At 34.4% G+C, this 20370-nt stretch overlaps 1 protein-coding gene across 9 annotated transcripts in view; it reads left to right on the top strand.

The window, feature by feature from the left end:
* UBE3A (ubiquitin protein ligase E3A) overlaps positions 1–20370 on the top strand; it is a 103888-nt gene that overhangs the window by 55485 nt on the left and 28033 nt on the right. For all 9 annotated transcript variants that reach the window (XM_007114887.4, XM_055088166.1, XM_024134491.3 and 6 more), the window contains 2 exons: positions 10061–10365; positions 16312–17558. In XM_007114887.4, the coding sequence (XP_007114949.1) occupies positions 10061–10365; positions 16312–17558 (1552 nt within the window). The remainder of the gene's footprint in view (positions 1–10060; positions 10366–16311; positions 17559–20370) is intronic.

The following is a 20370-nucleotide window of genomic DNA, read 5'->3' as shown; positions in this document are numbered from 1 at the left end:
ATTATTTTTTCAGTTGTCTATGCTCTGTTTCATTTCTCTATAATCTTTGTTTCCTTCCTTCTGAGTTAGTCTGTTTTTCTGGTTCCTTGAGGTCTAAAGTTAGGTTGTTGATTCGAGGTCTTTTTTCTTTTTTAATGTGGATATTTACCACTATAAACTTCCCCAGTACTGCTTCTGCTGCATCCCATACATTTTGGTATGTTGTGTTTCATTGTTGTTTGTCTCAAGATATCTTCTAATTTTTCTTCTGATTTCTTCTTTGACCCATTGGTTGTTCAAGACTGTGTTGTTTAATTTCCATAAATTTGTGGATATTCAAGTTTTCCTTTTGATTTTGATTTTTAACTTCATTCCATTGTGGTTGGGAAAGATACTTGGTATGATCTCCATCTTCTTAAATTTTGTTAAGACTCGTTTTGTGGCACGACATGTGCTCTTTCCTGGAAAATGTTTTATGTGCAACTGAGAAAATGTAGATGCTGCTGTTGTTGTGTGGAGTGTCTTTTATTTGTCTATTAGGTCCATTTGGTCTATTATGATGTTCAAGTCCTCTGTTTCCCAAGTGATTTTCTGTCTGGTTGATATATCTACTATTGAAAGTGAGGTACTGAAATGTTCTACTGTAAATGTGTTACTGTCTGTTTCTCCCTTTGATTCTGTTAATGTTTGCTTACTGTTTCAGTGCTCTGCATATATATTTATAATTGTAGTGTCTTTCTGGTGAATGGACCCTTTTATTATTATATAATGTGTCCTTTGTTTCTTATGACAGTTTTTGACTTTATTTTCTTATATATAAATATTTTCTTTATTTTCTGATCATATGTATCTCTTCCCTCTTTCGGTTATATTTGCATAGGATGTTTTTTCTGTTCTTTCACTTTCTGCTTGTGTATGTCCTTGTATCTAAAGTAACTCTTGTAGACAACATATAGTTGAGTCTTTTCTTTTTTAAATCCATTTAGCCAATCTATGTCTTTAGATTGGGAGTTTAATCCATTAACATTTAAAGTAAGTACTGATAGGGAACAACTTACTATTGCCATTTTGTTAATTGTTTTTTGTATATATTGTAGTTATTTTTTCCCCTCTTTTTCTCTGAGATGCCTTCGTTTGTGTTTTGTTAAATTTTTTTTGTAGTGACATGCTTTGATTCCTTTCTTTTGTGCATCTTCTATAGGTATTTTCTTTGTGGTTACCATGGCAATTACATAAAATCTTACAGTTGTAATGAAGTATTTTAAACTGATAATAATTTGAGTTGCATACAAAAACTTTATTTCTTTACATCTCTCCCCTTTTTGTTGATGACACAAATCACACCTTTTTATATTTCATATCCATTAACATATAGTTGAGTTTTTTAAATGTTTTTATATTTTAACTCTCTGCCTGAATTAAAAGTGATTTACTCACCACCATTACAATATTACAGGATTCTGTATTTGTCTGTAAATTTACCTTTACCAGAAATTATATTTTCATATGCTTTTGTGTTTTGTGTCCTTTTGTTTCAAGTTGTAGGACTCCCTTTTGCATTTCTTGTAAGGCGGGTTTAGTGGTGGTGAACTATCTCAGGTTTTGTTTATGCTAGGAGGTCTTTATATCTCCTTCATTTTTAAAGTCAGTTTGCCAGATAATAGTGTTTTGGTTGGAAGGTATTTTTTTTTTCCAGCACTGTGAATATGTCATCCCACTCCTGGAAGTGGGATGGTGGAAGGTGTCTGCTGAGAAATCTGCTGATAATCTAGTGGTAGCTTCCTTGTACATGACCAGTAGTTTCCATTTTGTTGCTTTCAAGATTTTCTGTCTGTCTTTGGCTTTGGACAGTTTGATTATAATGCATCTTAGTATGGGCCTCTTTGGGTTCATCCTAATTGGAGTCCTTTGAGCCTCTTAAAATTAGATAACCATTTTTTTCTTCCTCATATATGGAAGGCATTTGGCCATTATTTTTTCAAGTAAGCTGTCTGCTTCATTCTCTCTCCTCTTGCTGGTATTCCCCTAATGCATATATTGGTCATCTTGATGTCCCATAAGTCCCTTAGGCTTTCTTCATTTTTCTTCTTTTTCTTTTTTTTTCTTTTTTCCTTCTGACTCAAGAATTTCAAAGACCTGCCCATCAGGTTCATTGATTCTTTTCTTTTGCTTGATCAAATCTGCCATTACCTCTTGAGAATTTTTCAGTTCATTTATTGTATTCTTCAACTCTAGAATCTTTGGTTCTTTATATATATGTTTTTTGATGTTCTCATTTGTTCATGCATCATGATTTCATCTAATTTTCTCTTTGTGTTCTCTTGTAGTACTGTGAGTTTCCTTAAAGCAATTAGGCTCAATTTTTTGTCATTTAATTCGTAGAGCTCTGTTTCTTTAGGTCATTTTCTAGAACTTTATTTTGTTCATTTGACTGGGTCATGATTCCCCGTTTTTTTATGTGCCTTATTTTTGTTGTTGTTATTGATGTGGATTTTGCATTTGGAAAACAGCTTCTCTCCCAGTCTTTATGGTCTGGCTTCGTAGAGGGGAAGATCGCCATCATTCAGCCTAGCTAGAGATTCTTGGTACCTCTAAAACCTTTTAGGGAGTGAATCTTCTCTGGACTTGTGCTTATAATTTCCCAATTGAAGAGGTTTATTGGTTTTTTTTCAAGAGCTTATAGTATTTTGCCTTCTCTTGTGTCTTTCTGTAGCACTTAAGGTTCTCTGAGGCTACAGCAAGCCAGAGAACTGTCTTTTGTTTTCCCTAGGCATCCAGTGTATGCTAATTCCATGAGTTTTCTGAGTTAGGCAAGACAGAAAGTAGTTCTTTGGGCAGCCCCCTTGAGAATGTTGGACATAATTCTTCTCTTTTTTTTTCTGTTCCCAAGGGTGATGCTGCAAGTTGGGCTTTTCATCACTATTGTGAACTGTGCCAGTTTGAGGAGGGGTTGAGGCAATTGATATGAAACAACTTTTCTTAGACATTTCTGGCTGGTTTAGGCTTTGAGCTTGCCTGAGGTACTGCAACTTTCTAATTGGTTTTGGAGGTTTCCTAAAAGGTTTTTGGATCACATATAAGTCAGAGTTTCTGTAGGGGAATCAGTTCTGGTGCTTCTTTTTTCTCCATCCTGCTGTCCTTTCTGGTTGGCTGGTTAATTTTTTTACCTTTTTTCAGACAAATGTAGTAATTCTACAGTTCAGTTGATAGGAATGCACCTATAGGCTCATTTATCACCTATACAAAGTTAACTTTGATGTGTATTGAATAATCTTTAGTATAAATTCAAAGTTAAGTCTTAAGAATTTTCTCACCCGAACACTGAAAGAACTCTAGGCGTTTCTCAACAATATATATAAAAGCTATTAAGTTTTTAAATAACTCCAAGGTTTTCTCAGCTCCCTAACCTCCTAGAAAAGATTATTTTATAAGAGTGATCCAGCTATCTAGAATGCAAAATAGTCAGACAACCAGATCTTTATCGCAGAATTTACAGCATATTGCCTGATCCATGGTAGACACTCAGGTGTATAATTAGTCAAGGTACAAGTTTTGTCTTGTTTGTCTTTGAATCAGAAATAAAAATCAAAGACCATATTTCATGATCATCACAGAGAATTAGTAGTTGCTCTACACTAATGCCAACATATACTTTGTATTCCTTTCCCTTTAGGATCTTAATTGGAGGGAGGTGGATGGATATATTTTGTATTTTGTTTATTCTTCACTCTAAAATGTCACACTGTTTTAAAAAACAATGTTTTTTTAAGGTGAGTAATTTTGTATAAATAGTTCTACAGTTGTGTTAACTGTATAACAAACTCTCTAGGCATTGAGATTATAAGCCTCAATAAAAGAATACTCAGGAGTTATTATTACAGTAAACATATTTCTAACAGTAAAAAAATACCAATTTAAATAAAAACTTTTTATTGTGAAAACTGTATCTTATTCTGTAGTTAATGGCTTGTTGCTTGGATCATGGTAATAATGAGTTCACAATGGAAATAATCTAATAATTCACTCAAATCCATTGTAATAGACCCAGCCTTAAACCTGATTGTGGCTGTGTCACAGATGTTTTTTTGTCGGATCTATTTCTGTAAGGCCTAATACTATCTAGGATAACATTGGTCGTTCTTAAAATTTTTTTATGTTAAATAAAACTTTGGGGAAGGCGGTGGAGGATTTACAAAGGCAACATCCTAGAAGGAACAAAGGTGTTCTACTTTTTTTGAGGCTAGTAAGCAGTGGTTATTAGCTTTATAGACTGATTATATAAGCCTTGGGCCCTTTCTGTTTTATCTCTGGCTTCTTGATTCCTCACATCTTCATTTGACTTCATTTTCAATTAAAGCCCCTCTACTTAACGTTCACATGTTCTTTTCATCTTTGCCTTTTTATCTCCTTTCATTATTCTGTACTTCCTCCACCAATAGTTCTTATGTTGCACGTCACAGTTACTATTTCTTTTAAGTTCTGTCGTTTTGTATTATAATTACAGGCTTGTTTGCTCACTGTTCACTGATACATCTTCACTTTCTGAAAGTTGCTTTTGTTTTTTTTTTTTTTTTTGGCCACGACATGGAACATGCGAGATCTTAGTTCCCCAACTAGGGATCAAACCTGTGCCCTCTGCGTTGCGAGCTCGGGGTCTTAGTCACTCGACTGCCAGGGATGTCCCCTGACAGTTACTATTTTTATATCTTCGTTCTTGTATTCATTGTTTATTTTCCAACTTCCTACTAAGTTCAACTTAAGATCATTTTCCACTTCCATCTCTTTTATTGTTGACAGCTGTTTCAGTGGTTCTGATTCCAGTGGTTTGCCATTGATATAGCAACATTAAACATACTTTCCTAGTATTTGTTTTCTTGACAGGCAAATTAAGTTGCTGTGCATAATGTGGTCAGAGTTTAACTCTTGTATTTATCATTGTTATTATAGGGTTTTGTTTGTTTGTTTTTGTTAAGTACTGGACTGTTCCAAAAACAGAGTCAGCAAATGTGGTATTAGTACCATTGATGATGTTGACATTGGTTTTCCTTTTCCTCCCCTGATGGCTGAAACCATTTCCTCTGCCATTTGATCTGCTGTCTAAAAAGTTACAATACGGCAACAGTATTTTCCCCCAGTGTTTTACTTTGAAAACTTCCAAACATTCAGGTAAATTGAAAGAATTGCACAGTTGATACTGTATGCCTGTCATCTAGATTCTACCTTTAATATTTACAGTGCTTTATCATATGTCCACCCTTCTATTTATCAATCCATCTTTTTCCCCCCCATACATTTCAAAGTTAATTGCTGACATCAGTACACGTCCCCCTAAGGTGAAACCATTTTTAAAAGATTTCCACCAAGTTTTCTATAGTAACTCTGGCTCTCTATATTATTATTCCACAGAACATTTATTTGTAGGACTGTCTCACTGATTCAGTCATAGAAATAAAAGAAGTCAATGGAAAGTATTACCTGTTTTCAATGTGTAAGTAATCTCAAGAGTGTTGAGAGCGCTATCACTAAATGTCACTTGACTTGATAAGAAAAAATCCCTTTATAAAAAACCAGTATATTATAAAGTATAATACTTGGTTTGTTTTTTACATAGAAGAAAAGGCAGTGAGATGTGAGGAAATTATAGAAAGTTAGCCATAGCCCCTCTTGGGGTAGTTTTGAATGACAGATAAGGTTTCACTAAAGGGGACCCCCTTGGGAAAAGATGTCTCTTCATTTTTTTCCTTTTTTCTATATCATTTTCTTCCTCTTTTTCTCTCCTTGTCTCTTCTTTATCTTTCTTTTTCCCTCTCTCCTTTGTTTTTTGAAATCATACTTGAGGGAGTTATACATTTTACTGCATAAAATGATTTGCTGAGGTAAAAGAAAGAGTAGGAGGCCATGTGATTGGATGGAAGTGTCACTGGAGGGCAGAAAGCACAGTCTCTAAATTAAGAGTTGGGAAATTTTTTTCTGTAAAGGCCAGGTGGTATTTATTTTAGGCTCTGCAGGCTGTACAGTCTCTGTTAAAACTACTCAGCTCTGCTGTTGTAATGTGAAAGCAGCATTAGACAGTATGTAAATGAATGAGCTTGAGCTTGACTGTGTTCTAGTAAGACTTTGTGGATGCTAAAATTTGAATTTCATGTAATTTTTACATGTCACAAAATGTTATTCTTTTACTGACTTTTTCAACCATTTAAAATTTAAAAACCAAACAAGCTATAAAAAAATAGGTGGCATGCTAGATTTGGTCCATAAGCTATGATTTGGCAACTCGATGTATAGGGATTAATCTTGTACAGGTTATTTACCAAAATGTCATTATTAGTGTACATATTCCCAATGTAGAGGCTTTTTTATGTGTTCTAAATTAGATGGGGATACAGAATTATATACAGGTAATTCAAGGTGTCACTGAAGTGAGGAAAGAAGAAAAATGCTTGGTGCGGTTGATTCCACTAATAACACGGAGGTTCTGTTCTGTCTTGGCCTCCTTTCAGTCCTGTTTCATCAGTCTAGCTGCCGTTTCTAAGTCTTGGGGCAGCGAAGCAGATCAAATAGAGGGGCCTACTTTTATATTAAATCTACCCTTAGTGTTATTAAAAGCCCAAGGTTTGAGTCAAACCTGGGTTCAGATCCCTTATTAGATATGTAACTTGTTAGGTAACAGCTCTGAGCATCAGCAGAATGCAGGTTAATATAGCTAATCATAGACTTGTAAGGATGCTAATAAAAATTGTAACAATAATGGTGGCTAACTATGTGCCATAAGTTAATGGTGCTTACTATGTGCCATGCAGTGTTCTAAGCACTTTTTATTTTAATTTTTTTTTTTTTTTTTTTTTTTTTTTTGTGGTACGCGCATGGCTCACGGGCCCAGCCGCTCCGCGGCATGTGGGATCTTCCCGGACCGGGGCACGACCCCGTGTCCCCTGCATCGGCAGGCGGATTCTCAACCACTGCGCCACCAGGGAAGCCCCTTAAGCACTTTTTATATGTTAACTCATTTAATTCTCTCACAGCCATAATAATTCTTCTGTATGCCATCATTTTTAAGATGAGGAAATGGAGACACAGGAAGTTAAGTAAACTCATTCAAGGTCACGTAGTTATTAAGTGGCAGAGCCAGCATGTGAACTTGGGCAATCTGGCCTCAAGAGTGTGAGCTTTTAACTTCTAGGGTTTATTGTCATCTAAAGTGAGAACATCTGTAAGCCTAACACATAGGTCTTCAACAAATTATAGATATATTAAATTTACAGAATATAGTGCTACCTGTTCCTCAAGAAACGTGTGTTCTTGTGTGACACCAGATATGCATAAATTTGAGATTCAAATTACGATTTTTCAGAAGGCATTTTACTTTTTCAATTACACATTATTTATGGGATTTTTTTTCCATAAAAGTTTTTGGTACTACTATTGTTAAGAATTATTTTGAAATGTATCACCTTTGTAAGACAATATAGTAGAAACGACTTAGACTCTGAAGCCAGAAGACCTCTGGACTCCTGCTCTCATCCTAGTTCTGCACTTTCCTTTGTGCGACCTTGGATACGTGATTTGACTCTTTCAGTTCTGTCTCCTTTTTTGGCTGTGGACTGAAGATCATCCTCAAAGTCATGGGATTCAGATAAGATAACCTATGTCAAAGTCCCTTGCAGTGTGTCCAGTATGTTACCAGGCATTCAACAAATGATAGTTCCTTGCTCACCTCCCTATTAACAGATTTTAGAACTGAAAGGAGTCTTAAAGATGGGAAACTGAGGCCCAGAGTTGTTCAGATAGTACAGCTACTTTGATTCTTAAAGCCGGTTTTCTGATTTCTCAGTCTTGTTCTGTTTTTAATATTCACACTTGTTTATGTATTACATTCAGAAGCATTATGTGTATGACCGGTATTTTTTGGTTTGTTTGTTTTTTTAGGACAATAAGAAAAATAGCTAGACTGTTTTGGTATTTTGATTTTTGAAACTAATCTTTAAAAACTCATATGGACAATTTAGTAAACCTTGAGGCCATTCAAATCACGTATATGAAGTTTTGAAACCACTAACATTTTCCCCTTTCATATTCATTAATTTTAATGTACAAGTAGCATGTTATAGAAAAAATAAATTGCAAGCAAAATGATAGAATAATTTAAAAAACTAATTCAATCACATTATTCAGGGAAATGCCTGTTAACACTTTGAAATAAAAATGGCTTCATATGACACTACTTTGTAACAGACTTTTACAATTAAAAGATCAATTAGTGATCTATGCCAAATTCAGATCTTGATAATTTTTGTTTATTCCATTGTGTGAATGGTTATCAGTTCATTATAGTAATCTATTTTTGGATGTGTCAATTTTTTTTCAGGTTTTGTAGAAACGAAATTGTCCTATTATTTTCACCCAAAATGGGATATTTGATTCATATGGTTCATCCTCTGATTCATTTTCAAGACTTTTGATAAATATTCATAATTTTCTTCCAGAAAGGAAATACATACTTATTTACATTCTCACTAGGGAAAGCTATTGCGTTTTGGAAGAAGAATAGCCGTGTATGGTATAAACATTATAAATTTTATATTTCTCTTTCTTTACATGTTGTCACTTTAGTATTTTGCACAGTGATATATCTGAAATAATATGTTTTAATTTTCAGGAGTGGAATTGTTTATAGCTACATATAATAAAATATCTAAGTGTGTTTTGTGGGCTTTTCTTTTTTCTCTGTTCGCATGCATTGAGTGGTAAATTTGCATGGAACATATGAAAAACAGAGCACCAGAATGAATTGAATGTGTTTGAGTTATTACTGTTTGTCACTTACCTTGATAGTTTAGAGACAAAGTCCTACTTTTGAGACAAAATTGGACTTATTAGTGTGTCCCTTATTTGTCTTCTTGTTAGTTGTTCAGTTTCTCATGATTAACAAGATGTATCTCATGATTAACAAGATGTACCTCACGATTAACAAGATGTATCTCACCATTAACAAGACGTAAGCTCTAATACCATTTGCCATTTAGTCCTACATGTTTGTGAGATCATTGTAGGAACATTTTGAGAATTAAATTAGATAAATTATTTTTTAAATAGTTTTGATTATTTGTAGTTTTTATTCCTGTATGTCTATTTGGAAACAAAAGGAATAGCTGTGAATTATGTTTTTTTGGATCCAGTAGACTACTCAAGTTATGTTGATCTCATATCATCAATAGTAGATGTATAGATCTTAAGAGTTGGAATAAGCCATAGAGATAGAAATTAGTCCAGCTTCTTGCTTGATGAAATAACCCCTTCTTCAATATCCTTGCTAGGTCTGCTAGAACAGCCATAATGGAACATTAATTCACATACTTTATGTTCACAAAGTAAGAGTAATGTAAGATTTTGCTCTAAAAGGAATTTAAAATATTCCATGTTCCTATGACATGGTATTAATGAGGAAGTTTAATGATACCTTTTGGGTTCAAAATTGTATGTTTTGAGCCACTTTCTTGTAATATAACACAAGGTTTGGATATTTTTTTTGTAAATTTCTTTTAAAATCTTCCATGTGGTAGATAATGGGGGGTGTCCTTCTTTGTTCCACATAGAAGTTCTATGTTAACTGTAAGTCAAATATTTACAGGCTGTTGAAACAAAATGGTGTTTATATAAAGGAAAGCTGGATTGATACTTTAAATAGACTCTCATTTTCTTAATGTTAATTTTTAAAGTGATAAAATACTAAAACTCTTAGTCATAAAACTTGTGATTTTCAGCTGTGGTGCTAAACAATTGAAGCACATCAAGAAGTGCCCCTCCACTGCACCCCAAACCAAAGGAAAGCATATTCTGTTAAAACAATGATTTTTGACAAGCATTGATATTCTTTATCATATGTCTTAGGAAATAAGTATCAAATATTTCACCAGTTAAAAGTTTTGTGTAAATAGTGTATCTCCATTTTCTTTACCTCATTTTAATATGCAGGTTTATTACTTCAGTGCTTGACTAACTTCTGTCTGGTTGATGATCTGTTGAGCTTTGTACCTGAGAGCTCTACTAATCACTGTGCTTATTGTTTGAATGTTTGGTACAGGAAGCGAGCAGCTGCAAAACATCTAATAGAACGCTACTACCACCAGTTAACTGAGGGCTGTGGAAATGAGGCCTGCACGAATGAGTTTTGTGCTTCCTGTCCAACTTTTCGTCGTATGGATAACAATGCAGCAGCTATTAAAGCCCTTGAGCTTTATAAGATTAATGCAAAACTCTGTGATCCTCATCCCTCCAAGAAAGGAGCAAGCTCAGCTTACCTTGAAAACTCTAAAGGTGCCCCTAACAACTGCTCTGACATGAAAATGAACAAGAAGGATGGACAAGGAGCAAGAGATGATTTTAAAGGTAAGACGTTCTATCTTTAATTGAGAATTTTGGATTGAAAACCACATTGGAGATTTTCAAAGTGTGTGAGGTGTTGCTGTTTGCTTTTTTTTCTCATTTTGTGACCTTAGGACATGATAGTATAGTGGAATCGATTTTTTATTGTGATAGAGGACAGAACTAATTGAGTTAATGATTTCACTCTATTTTACTGTTCCGATGATCTCTAATTAGAAGCAGATTATATTCCCAAAAGTTCCTTTGCTAATGGATTGATTAGAAATTTTAAATATTTTCCACTAGGAAAAATGTATTAAGTAGTAGTTAATAACCTAAACTAGGCCACAAAGTCATTTAGATGTTAGAATAGCTGGACTAAATATCTGGCATGCATTTTGGAACCCAATCAGTATACAGTGAAAGTAGCAGAAAGAGGAATCAGTGGTCTTTTTCTGTTTCTGAAGGCAAGACAAAATGTTGTTAATAGTTACCTGAGAAATAATCAATTTTTCTTTCTAATGTATCCTTCCTGTATCCTGCTCACCTTCTCCCAGGCATTTGGCACGCTCATACTGCCAAGAATCATTACCTAACAATGGTAGTCTTAACCAAGCCTTATTTTTCTTTCTAAATGATCCTGTATCCCAAAACTTTTAAAACTTTTATTCTTTTTAATAAACTTCAAGCTTTCTTTCTCCCAGTGAAGGCAAATTGGTATTAGAAACAAGTTAATCAGATTTTTGAATGACTGACAGTCCTACCAGAGGTAATTGTATTTTAAAAGAGGGAGCTTTTTGTTTAGGATATATAGAAGTTAGATACTACCTCTAAAGTTTTCAGTAACGTCATTTGAATCAAGTTTAAATTAATTAGTGAAATGGAATTGTGTTAATAGCTTCTACTCTATTTCCATAATAAAGCTGTTTTCATAACTTTATTACAGCTTTATTGCATGAATATTTCTATTCCATGAATTAGCTCACACACTAGATAAATAAGTGAACGTTGTCGATACGTTAATGTGGAAGTTGCATTATACACATTTCCGCAGCAAGTGTGCACCATAAGAACAACCGTTACTGTGAATGTAGGATGTGCTGCCACAGTTGAAGGCAGCAAGCCATATGGGGGTTATAGTGCAGGATGGATGTACCCATCTTCTTTTTGGCTATGTGGTTCATTTTAGAGATACTTATTGGATGATTATCCCCAGTCTTTGTGTACTGTTTAAGCTCAAGTCTATATAATTTAGCAGTTCATTGTATTTTCTTCTAGTATACTACACTCTTTCCCCCTGCCCCCTTTTTCCTGCAACATCTGTATTTACTATAGTATATTTTTACTAGGAATTATAAATACAGTAACTGCACTAGTACTTTTATTTTGAGTGTTAATTATATATGTTAATTCTAGTTACAAAGTTTCAGGTGTTGAATAGTCTGCCCCAAACTCTTTTTGCATAAGAATTTAAGTTTAAAATTTTATAGATTGAGTATTTTTCAAATACACATATATCATAAAATATACAGGTATGTCATAGAAAAATGTCTCATTTATTGTTTTCTCAGTAGAATACCTCCTTTTATTGATACCCAAACATTAATGAATGTTTATATTTCAAAATGCAGTGTTTTTTAACTAATTTACATTTATGTCTGAAAAACTCAGTTTAACATTTTAAACAAAACACCATGTGAATAAAGCATTGGTACATTTTATGTAGAATTAGTAGAATGTCAGAATCACTTGAAGATGTTCTGAAGAGGATGTCATGCCAACGGAGGGTGCGTGGGTCTAGAATGCTGCTTATCCATTAGATAAGCCATATTTACTGCATGCAAGGCAACTCTTTGTTAACAACTTTGTTATTTGATGATTAGGAAACAGTGTCCTATGTCCTAACTGGATAGTTATTTATAATAGATAGTTACTATGTTTTGGTTACATTTTAAGAAATTAGGTGGTTTTTGTTTTTTGGGCCTGGTCTCATAAGAACATATTATAATTTTTTCCAATTAAAATAGTTCGAAATAAGCTCCCAGTTAGCAGTTTCACACTCTTCAGGAAGAGGTTACTGAAGTTTAACAGAAGATGCCTAAATATCCTGAATAGAACAAACCTTAACGATTCGTTCTTAAAGAGTTACGGCCCATAAAAGAAGGTGTTGACAGTCTGGTAGCAAGGACCAAAGATTAGATTCGTGGTGTGATAAAATTTGGTATTTTTGTGGTTCAGTTTTTGGAAGCTGCTCATTCACTAACCATTTGCATTTTGTATTATCTTTTACTATGAAGCAAATATCAAAGCAGAGGAGGAATCATATTAAGAAATTTTATATGTGTTCATTACAAGTGTAAGGGTCCATTTGACACAATGAAGATAGGATTATCTACATGACTCTAAAATTATCCTCTGCTTAAGTATTTGATGACAAGGCTGTCACTCTTTTGATTAAAGGGATTAAGACTTTTGTTAGTAATATTGTTTTACCAATACATCTTCTTAGAGTTAACAGACAAAATATATCATTTGTTCTCTTTCCTGTAAAATAACATATCTCAATAGTTAATTCAAAATGACAAAAGCTCTTTATTTGGGGTGCTACATTTTTATTTCTTCCGCAGTTCGATAATTTTTACTGGCCTGTATGAAAAGTGGTCTCAAAATATTGGTAAACACTTTTTTTTTTTTAATTTGAAGGACAGTTTTATAATTTGTGGAGACCTGTATAGTCTTTGCTTGGGTAATTTGAAAATGATATTAGCTTATTTTGTACATCTGCTAATAAGAATAAATGATTTTTTTTTCTACTTAGAGTATGAGTTAGTCATATTTGTCTCATTTATCAGGAAAACAAATCCTCAGAAGTCCACCAATAGGCTTCCACATAGGTCACTGGCAGACCTGTGTCACATACCGTCCCCAATGCAAGTGAGGATTGGAATACTAGTGTTTAGTTTTCAGTTTCTATCACAATGGCATGTCAGGGTAAAGGTGGTGAATAGATTTGGAGTTAGCCAGCCTAAAGTGTCTGCCCAGATTATATTAGAGAGCTGGAGGTAAGAGAGCAGTTTCAGAGGATCACATTTCAGATACAGAACAATGATAGCACTTGCTTTGGAGTTAGAAGTAATCGCAGTAGAAAATTTAAGTTGATATAGCCATGTAAACTAAACTGCTATTAATCAGGACACAGAAGTCTTGGGGTATTACCCAGCGTTACTCAACTTTCTGTTAGTTGAGAATGAGATCTTGTGGTTGGTCATTAGAGGTTTCATATCCTTTTAGTAATCGGTTAGTCTTACCTATCAAACATTTGAGTACTTTGAGTAATGCCAGACATGTTTTATAGTCATTAGGGATCACACACGCACGCGCACACACACACACACACGCCCAGCCACCCCCTTTCAGGGTTTTTGAAGTATCTCTGCCCAGAGCATTCATTGTTTTCTTTGCTATTAGAATTGATTTATAAAGTGAAATTTGGTTATCTTCTGTTTAAAGGCTGTTTCACTTCTTTTATTAATGTAAGTTATTTGACTACAGGATTGAAATATTTTTCTTCTGTATTTTCATTTAAAATACAGTTGTTTATGCTCCTGTTTATTGTATGCAATAAATCGTTGACTGTTAAAACATTTTATTTTATATCTACTAATCTAATATTCATGCAAGTCATAACAAAAAATAGTGTTATTGGGTTATATTTCTCAGCTTTGGTAGGTGAAATTTTGTAATTATATAGGCTTATCTCAGAAAATAAGAGAGAATGTATGGTGGGTTTGGTTTTTTTGTTAACATCATGAGGGTGAGTACATTATATAGCTAACTAATTTTAATTTTAAAATTGTTAGTTGTCTTCTTTTTTTTGTTTTTTTTTTTTTTTTTTTTTTTAGCTGAAACTCATGGTAAATGCCAGGGAGTTTAATGTATGAGGTGTTGAATCAACCCATTGCCTGTTGTGTGATGTTCCGAAGCATTGGGATTTACTAGTCTTTGAGTTTGAATGTTTTACATTGTTTTTCACTCTAATCATTGTACTCGGTAACTTCTTTGAAAAAAGTCAAACGTTATGAAAGCTCATATTAAACTGCACAAAATAAATCAACATTTGAGTAAGATGAGAACTTGGAGTTTTAGAAAACAGCATGTTAAAATTCATTTTTGTGTGTGTGCTTGTATTTTCTTCTCGAGTAAGAAAAGTGTAAGAGAAGGAACACATGGAGTTTTTCTTTCTTTTTCTAATGTATTTCATGCAGTGGCACTCACCTTAAGCACTCACGCATTCTGTAACCTCCAAACTTACTCAGTTCCTCTCAAGGGAGTATATGTATAGATTTAAATTTTGTTGTTAAGGAGAATAGGAGCTATAGGTTTATCTGGTTTTGTCTGAAAGCAAATAATAGCAAATGTAAAAAGTCTAATGGCAAAAGCTGACAGTGGAGGCCTAAGCCACTATGTTTAAAGACAGATATGAGAAGGAAGTAAAATGAATTCCAGCAAACTGCAACAAACTCTTTCACCCCTGCAACTGTCCATGGCTCCAGAGATTTTTATCTCAAAAAGTCCTTGAAGTATTTTCTTCTTTGTTTCTTCTGTGATTTCATTAGAATTTTAATTTGTTAACATTACGGTAACTCTGAAAATGTGTAATAAATTGATATTCAGTCTGGCCTTTCAGGGCCTGCTGTCATTTTTGCCTTTTATGATGTTATTTCTTTATGGGGAAGAATGGATATAACAGAAAATCATAATAAAACTCCCATGGATTTAAATACTACAAGCTGCAAAAACAGTGGTAATATATCAGCTTAGAGGGAGATGGTCATTACTTGTATTTTGAAGACTCTAAAGGCAAGATGGGGAAAATGAAAGGCTTCTCTACTTGTAAGGATCAGCTAGAATACAATATTAAGTAGACCCCAGAAAGAATACTAGCTTATTACAAACAGTGGAAATTTGTTTCTAGCTCATCTAACAGCCATAATATTTTAGAATGGCAGAGAGTTCTGATTCATGCAGTCATTCAGAGTTGCAGCTGTAATGGCACTATCTTTAACACACGATTTTCAGAACCATCCTGGAAGCATCATCCCATTAGCCAGAAGGAGAAAAGCATTAGCCTGAAAGTAGCACTTATCTCAAAAAGCTGGGAAGGCTGGAGAATGTGTCCAACTCTGTGCCCAGGAAGGAGAGGAAACAGATTTTGGTGACTACATAGTAGTCTGTTTCACTTGTCTACTCATAAGTTGCCTTCTTCTCACCCTATTGTTTTCACTGCTTTGAAACTATTTCCTGTCACTGTGTAAGATTTATTCCAACCTGGCTGCAGATGGCAGTGTCTGTCAACTTCAGAGCTTATGGGAAATGATATATTAATCCTTCTCGGTCACCCACGTAATGGCCACCCTGAAAAAAAACTAAGACTCAGAAAGGAACTAGTCTGGTTTTAGGACAAGGGCTGTTTCCAAAAGAGGACTCTGAAGAAATTTTTCTTAAAACCTTGCCTTCCTAGTCTTTTGAAAACAGAGTAGTGAAATAAGGAATAAACCTCTCAGAAAAATAGTGGTGTTTATGCTCTAAAGTAAAGCAAAGTTGTAAGAGGTATATTGTGATGAGTAGGCACATGATATCTTGGTTCATGTTTACAGTTAAAACTGCATGTTAATATATACTATCATTGTGAAATGAGCTTGAGCTCATTAAAAGCTATATATAAGAATATATATAGAATATGAAAGAATGAGTAAAGTTGTTAATATTAGTACATTGAAAAAAATAGGTAAGCATATTTTGTTGGTTGAACCTAAGTATTAAGATACTTTTTTAAAAGAGTTGTAAATCATAAATGGTATTTATTGCAAAATGTTTGGCAATTTTATTTTTCACTAGAACTTATTAAAAGAAAGCAAACATACATATATATTATGAAAATAAATGTTCTCTTTTTTCCTAATTTTCTAGATGTGACTTACCTAACAGAAGAGACGGTTTATGAAATTCTAGAATTATGTAGAGAGAGGGAGGATTATTCCCCTTTAATTCGTGTTATTGGAAGAGTTTTTTCTAGTGCTGAGGCATTGGTACAAAGCTTTCGGAAAGTCAAACAACACACCAAGGAAGAACTGAAATCTCTTCAAGGAAAGGATGAAGACAAAGATGAAGATGAAAAGGAAAAAGCTGCATGTTCTGCTGCAGCTATGGAAGAAGATTCAGAAGCATCTTCCTCAAGGATAAGTGATAGCTCACAAGGAGATAACAACTTACAAAAATTAGGTCCTGACGATGTGTCTGTGGATATTGAGGCCATTAGAAGGGTCTACACCAGATTGCTCTCTAATGAAAAAATAGAAACTGCCTTTCTCAATGCACTTGTGTATTTGTCACCTAATGTGGAATGTGACTTGACGTATCACAATGTATACTCCCGAGATCCTAATTATCTGAATTTATTCATTATTGTCATGGAGAATAGAAATCTCCACAGTCCTGAATATCTGGAAATGGCTTTGCCACTGTTTTGCAAAGCAATGAGTAAGCTACCCCTTGCAGCCCAAGGAAAACTGGTCAGACTGTGGTCTAAATACAGTGCAGACCAGATTCGGAGAATGATGGAAACGTTTCAGCAACTTATTACATACAAAGTCATAAGCACTGACTTTAACAATCGAAATCTAGTGAACGATGATGATGCTATTGTTGCTGCTTCCAAGTGCTTGAAAATGGTTTACTATGCAAATGTAGTGGGAGGGGAAGTGGACACAAATCATAATGAAGAAGATGATGAAGAGCCCATTCCTGAGTCCAGTGAATTGACACTTCAGGAGCTGTTGGGAGAAGAAAGAAGGAACAAGAAAGGTCCTCGAGTGGACCCACTAGAAACTGAACTTGCTGTTAAAACTCTGGATTGTCGAAAACCACTTATCCCTTTTGAAGAGTTTATTAATGAACCACTGAATGATGTTCTAGAAATGGATAAAGATTATACTTTTTTCAAAGTAGAAACAGAGAACAAATTCTCTTTTATGACATGTCCCTTTATATTGAATGCTGTCACAAAGAATTTGGGATTGTATTATGACAATAGAATTCGCATGTACAGTGAACGAAGAATCACTGTTCTCTACAGCTTAGTTCAAGGACAGCAGTTGAATCCATATTTGAGACTCAAAGTCAGACGTGACCATATCATAGATGATGCACTCGTCCGGGTAAGTTGGGCTACTGTTTAAAAATTAATACTAGATTGAATACCTAATGATGGGGAGACTGTGATACAGTTCAGTGAATTCATTTTATAAGTGACTCTTTGGGGGGAAAAACGTTATGTATATGATTATATAGTATAGGAACACATGGACTTTTTAATTGTAAATGTAAGTACTATATTTTTGTTGCTCCTGTCCAAGTTCATAAATGTTCCACAAAATATTGGTTGTCTGTGTCATGATCACTCTCTCTTTGAAAAAGAATAAATCTTTTAAATCTTGACAACTAACCCCAAAAGTTTGTCATTCAGAAGAGAAGTGGATGTTTCAGAGCACAGAAACAAGGGGGTTGTGGAGATACCCAGTAATAAGTATGAATGTCAAGTCTTAATGGGGAGAAATGGTAGAATAAAACCACACCATGAAATAATAAGTGGTGTCTAAAAATGCCATCATGTGAAGTTGAGTATTGCATTATTTTGAGGTTAATGAAGTGACCCGGGCAGGTGGTGCATGCTGCTGGTAGGAGTTCCTGCGGGGTCACTTGGAAGGTCCCTGTTTGGCACTGCCTGACTGTGGTAGTTTCTTCCTACTTAAATATACATATGGACTACACCGGGCCTTGGAGTTGGTTGGAACTTCTGGGAAAACAGCAACTATTCCAGGAATCTTGTAATTAGTAATTAGTGGTGTCTGTATTATCAACCCAATCCAGGGAGATTGAACTGGGAGAATACTGAGAACACAGGTACCCACCTTCTAGCTCCCTGTTTCTCCAGATAGGTTGCTTTTTGTTCACTCCTTCCCTCCACAGAAAATAAGAATTTTAGTGCCCCCATTTAAGAATGTAAGCCTGGCCAGAAGACAGAAACCAATTGCCAATCACATTGTACCAACATTTACATTTGTTATAGGGTTCTTTGTCACAGGATTTTATTGTATTTATAATATTAGATGTACCTGGCATTGCTAGTTCTTTTTCATCAACTTCAAGTAAAACTAAATGGCAACTAAAATTAAGATACAGTTAGTCTTCTATACTAATAAAGGAAAAGAACCCATGACACAGATAACTAGAAAGTAATGAAATTTATTTCAGAATATATTTTAGCTTTAGAATGGATTTATCTAAATCTGAGAATTTATAAAACTAAACCAGTGGAAAAAGTTGTTTGACATCTTAGAAATTTAAAAGTTGCAGAGGTTCTGTGCTTCTTTTCTTTGTTACCGTTTTTCTTTTTTTTTTTTTTAATACCAAATTGGTCTCTAATGTTGAAAAAAGATTCTTCATTATTTAAGCAACTCAGGCAGTTTTTCACCAGAGACAGAAAGGGGCAGTAGTTGCTTGGAGTAATTATCATTGCTTGCTTGCTTTCTGGTGCCCTTTTAATTTTACTTCAGTAGTTTTGAGCTGTATGAATAACTACTGACTTAATATACTTAATAACTAATCATCACACAGCCAGCAACTTATTTTCCATAGTTTTGCAGAACGATAGGGTATTGTATAAGGGTGTGATGATATTTTATGGAAAGCACGGTGAGGTCTATGAATTTCCATTGTTAGAGCAGAAATACAAATCCCCAAACTATACATTTTTATCTTTGTCTTCTTGGGTTAGGATCTTTTCATCTGTTTCCAGCAAAAGCTGTACCTGGCCTTTAAAAGCAATGAAATTACTCTCTGTAACATTCAATCCAGAGTTTTAAAACATTGTCTACCTTACTTAGCTGCCTTCTCAGAAATCTACTGAGCCTTACTGTCTTCCCCCACACCATCCCATTCCCCCTGCCCTGCCCCAGTAAAGCAAGACTAAGAACCTACAAAAGTTTAGGTGCTTATTGTATACTTACTTTATTCTATTTTAAAAATTATCCTCTAGAATTTTGAGGAAACAACCATTTTAGTTTATAAGGATGTCCTTTGAGCAAGTGTTAGGATAAAGTTAACTGTGAGCTTTTAAATTATGCTAACAAATTGTTTTTTTAGTGAGTTCAGCTTAATTATGTCAAAGCTAAATATTATCAGTTGACACAGGATTCACTAGATACTATCTGTACTTGAATATTACCACTTCAGAAACCCGTTGTGTGAGGCACTTTGTTAAGCAATAGAGATGTAAAGATGAATCATGACCACTGAGGAGCTTCTTAGGGGTACACATTAAGCAGATTTTACTGCTAACTTTCTTCCTCCCTTTGCGTCCCTCCCTCCCCTTCTTTCCTTCTTTAATAACACAGTGTGAAAAGGTTAAAAATAAAAAGCATCAAAATAGGTCTTGGAAGTCAAATTGATAATCTGCCAGTTTTTTTTGGAAACATTCATAGCAGGTGATGATCATGATAAAGTTATGGTGTTTTAGTAACAAAAAGTAGTTTAAGGTGATCCTCTCAGGTACACTCTCAGAAGTACTGATGGATTTTCAACATCTTATTCCCCAGTAAGATCTACTTTGCCTTTTTTAAGCCTCATCTTTTTATATCACAGTTTGACAAACAAAATAAACCTATTGACCACTTTCTTATGACCGGCTAATTTTGAACTACAGAGTAGGGTCAGGAAGAGAAGAGGAAATGAGAAACTTTGTGGTGTGCTCAATATTAATAATTAAATAATCGAGGTTATAGGGCCTTAGACTTTAAGAGCTAAAAGGAGCCTTGGAGCTCATTTACTCGTTAATTTATAAATGAGGCCTGGAAAATAGTGACTATTTCTTGGAAAATATGGCACTCTTGAGTATTTCTATTGGGTCTTATTTTTCAGTTATTAATTGTAAGACTGACTAGCTTGGAGGGAGCAGTAGTAACTTAATGA

The sequence above is a fragment of the Physeter macrocephalus genome, chromosome 11 (genome assembly GCF_002837175.3).
Source record: "Physeter macrocephalus isolate SW-GA chromosome 11, ASM283717v5, whole genome shotgun sequence".
NCBI lineage: Eukaryota > Metazoa > Chordata > Mammalia > Artiodactyla > Physeteridae > Physeter > Physeter macrocephalus.
This window is presented reverse-complemented; position numbering and strand designations above follow the sequence as displayed.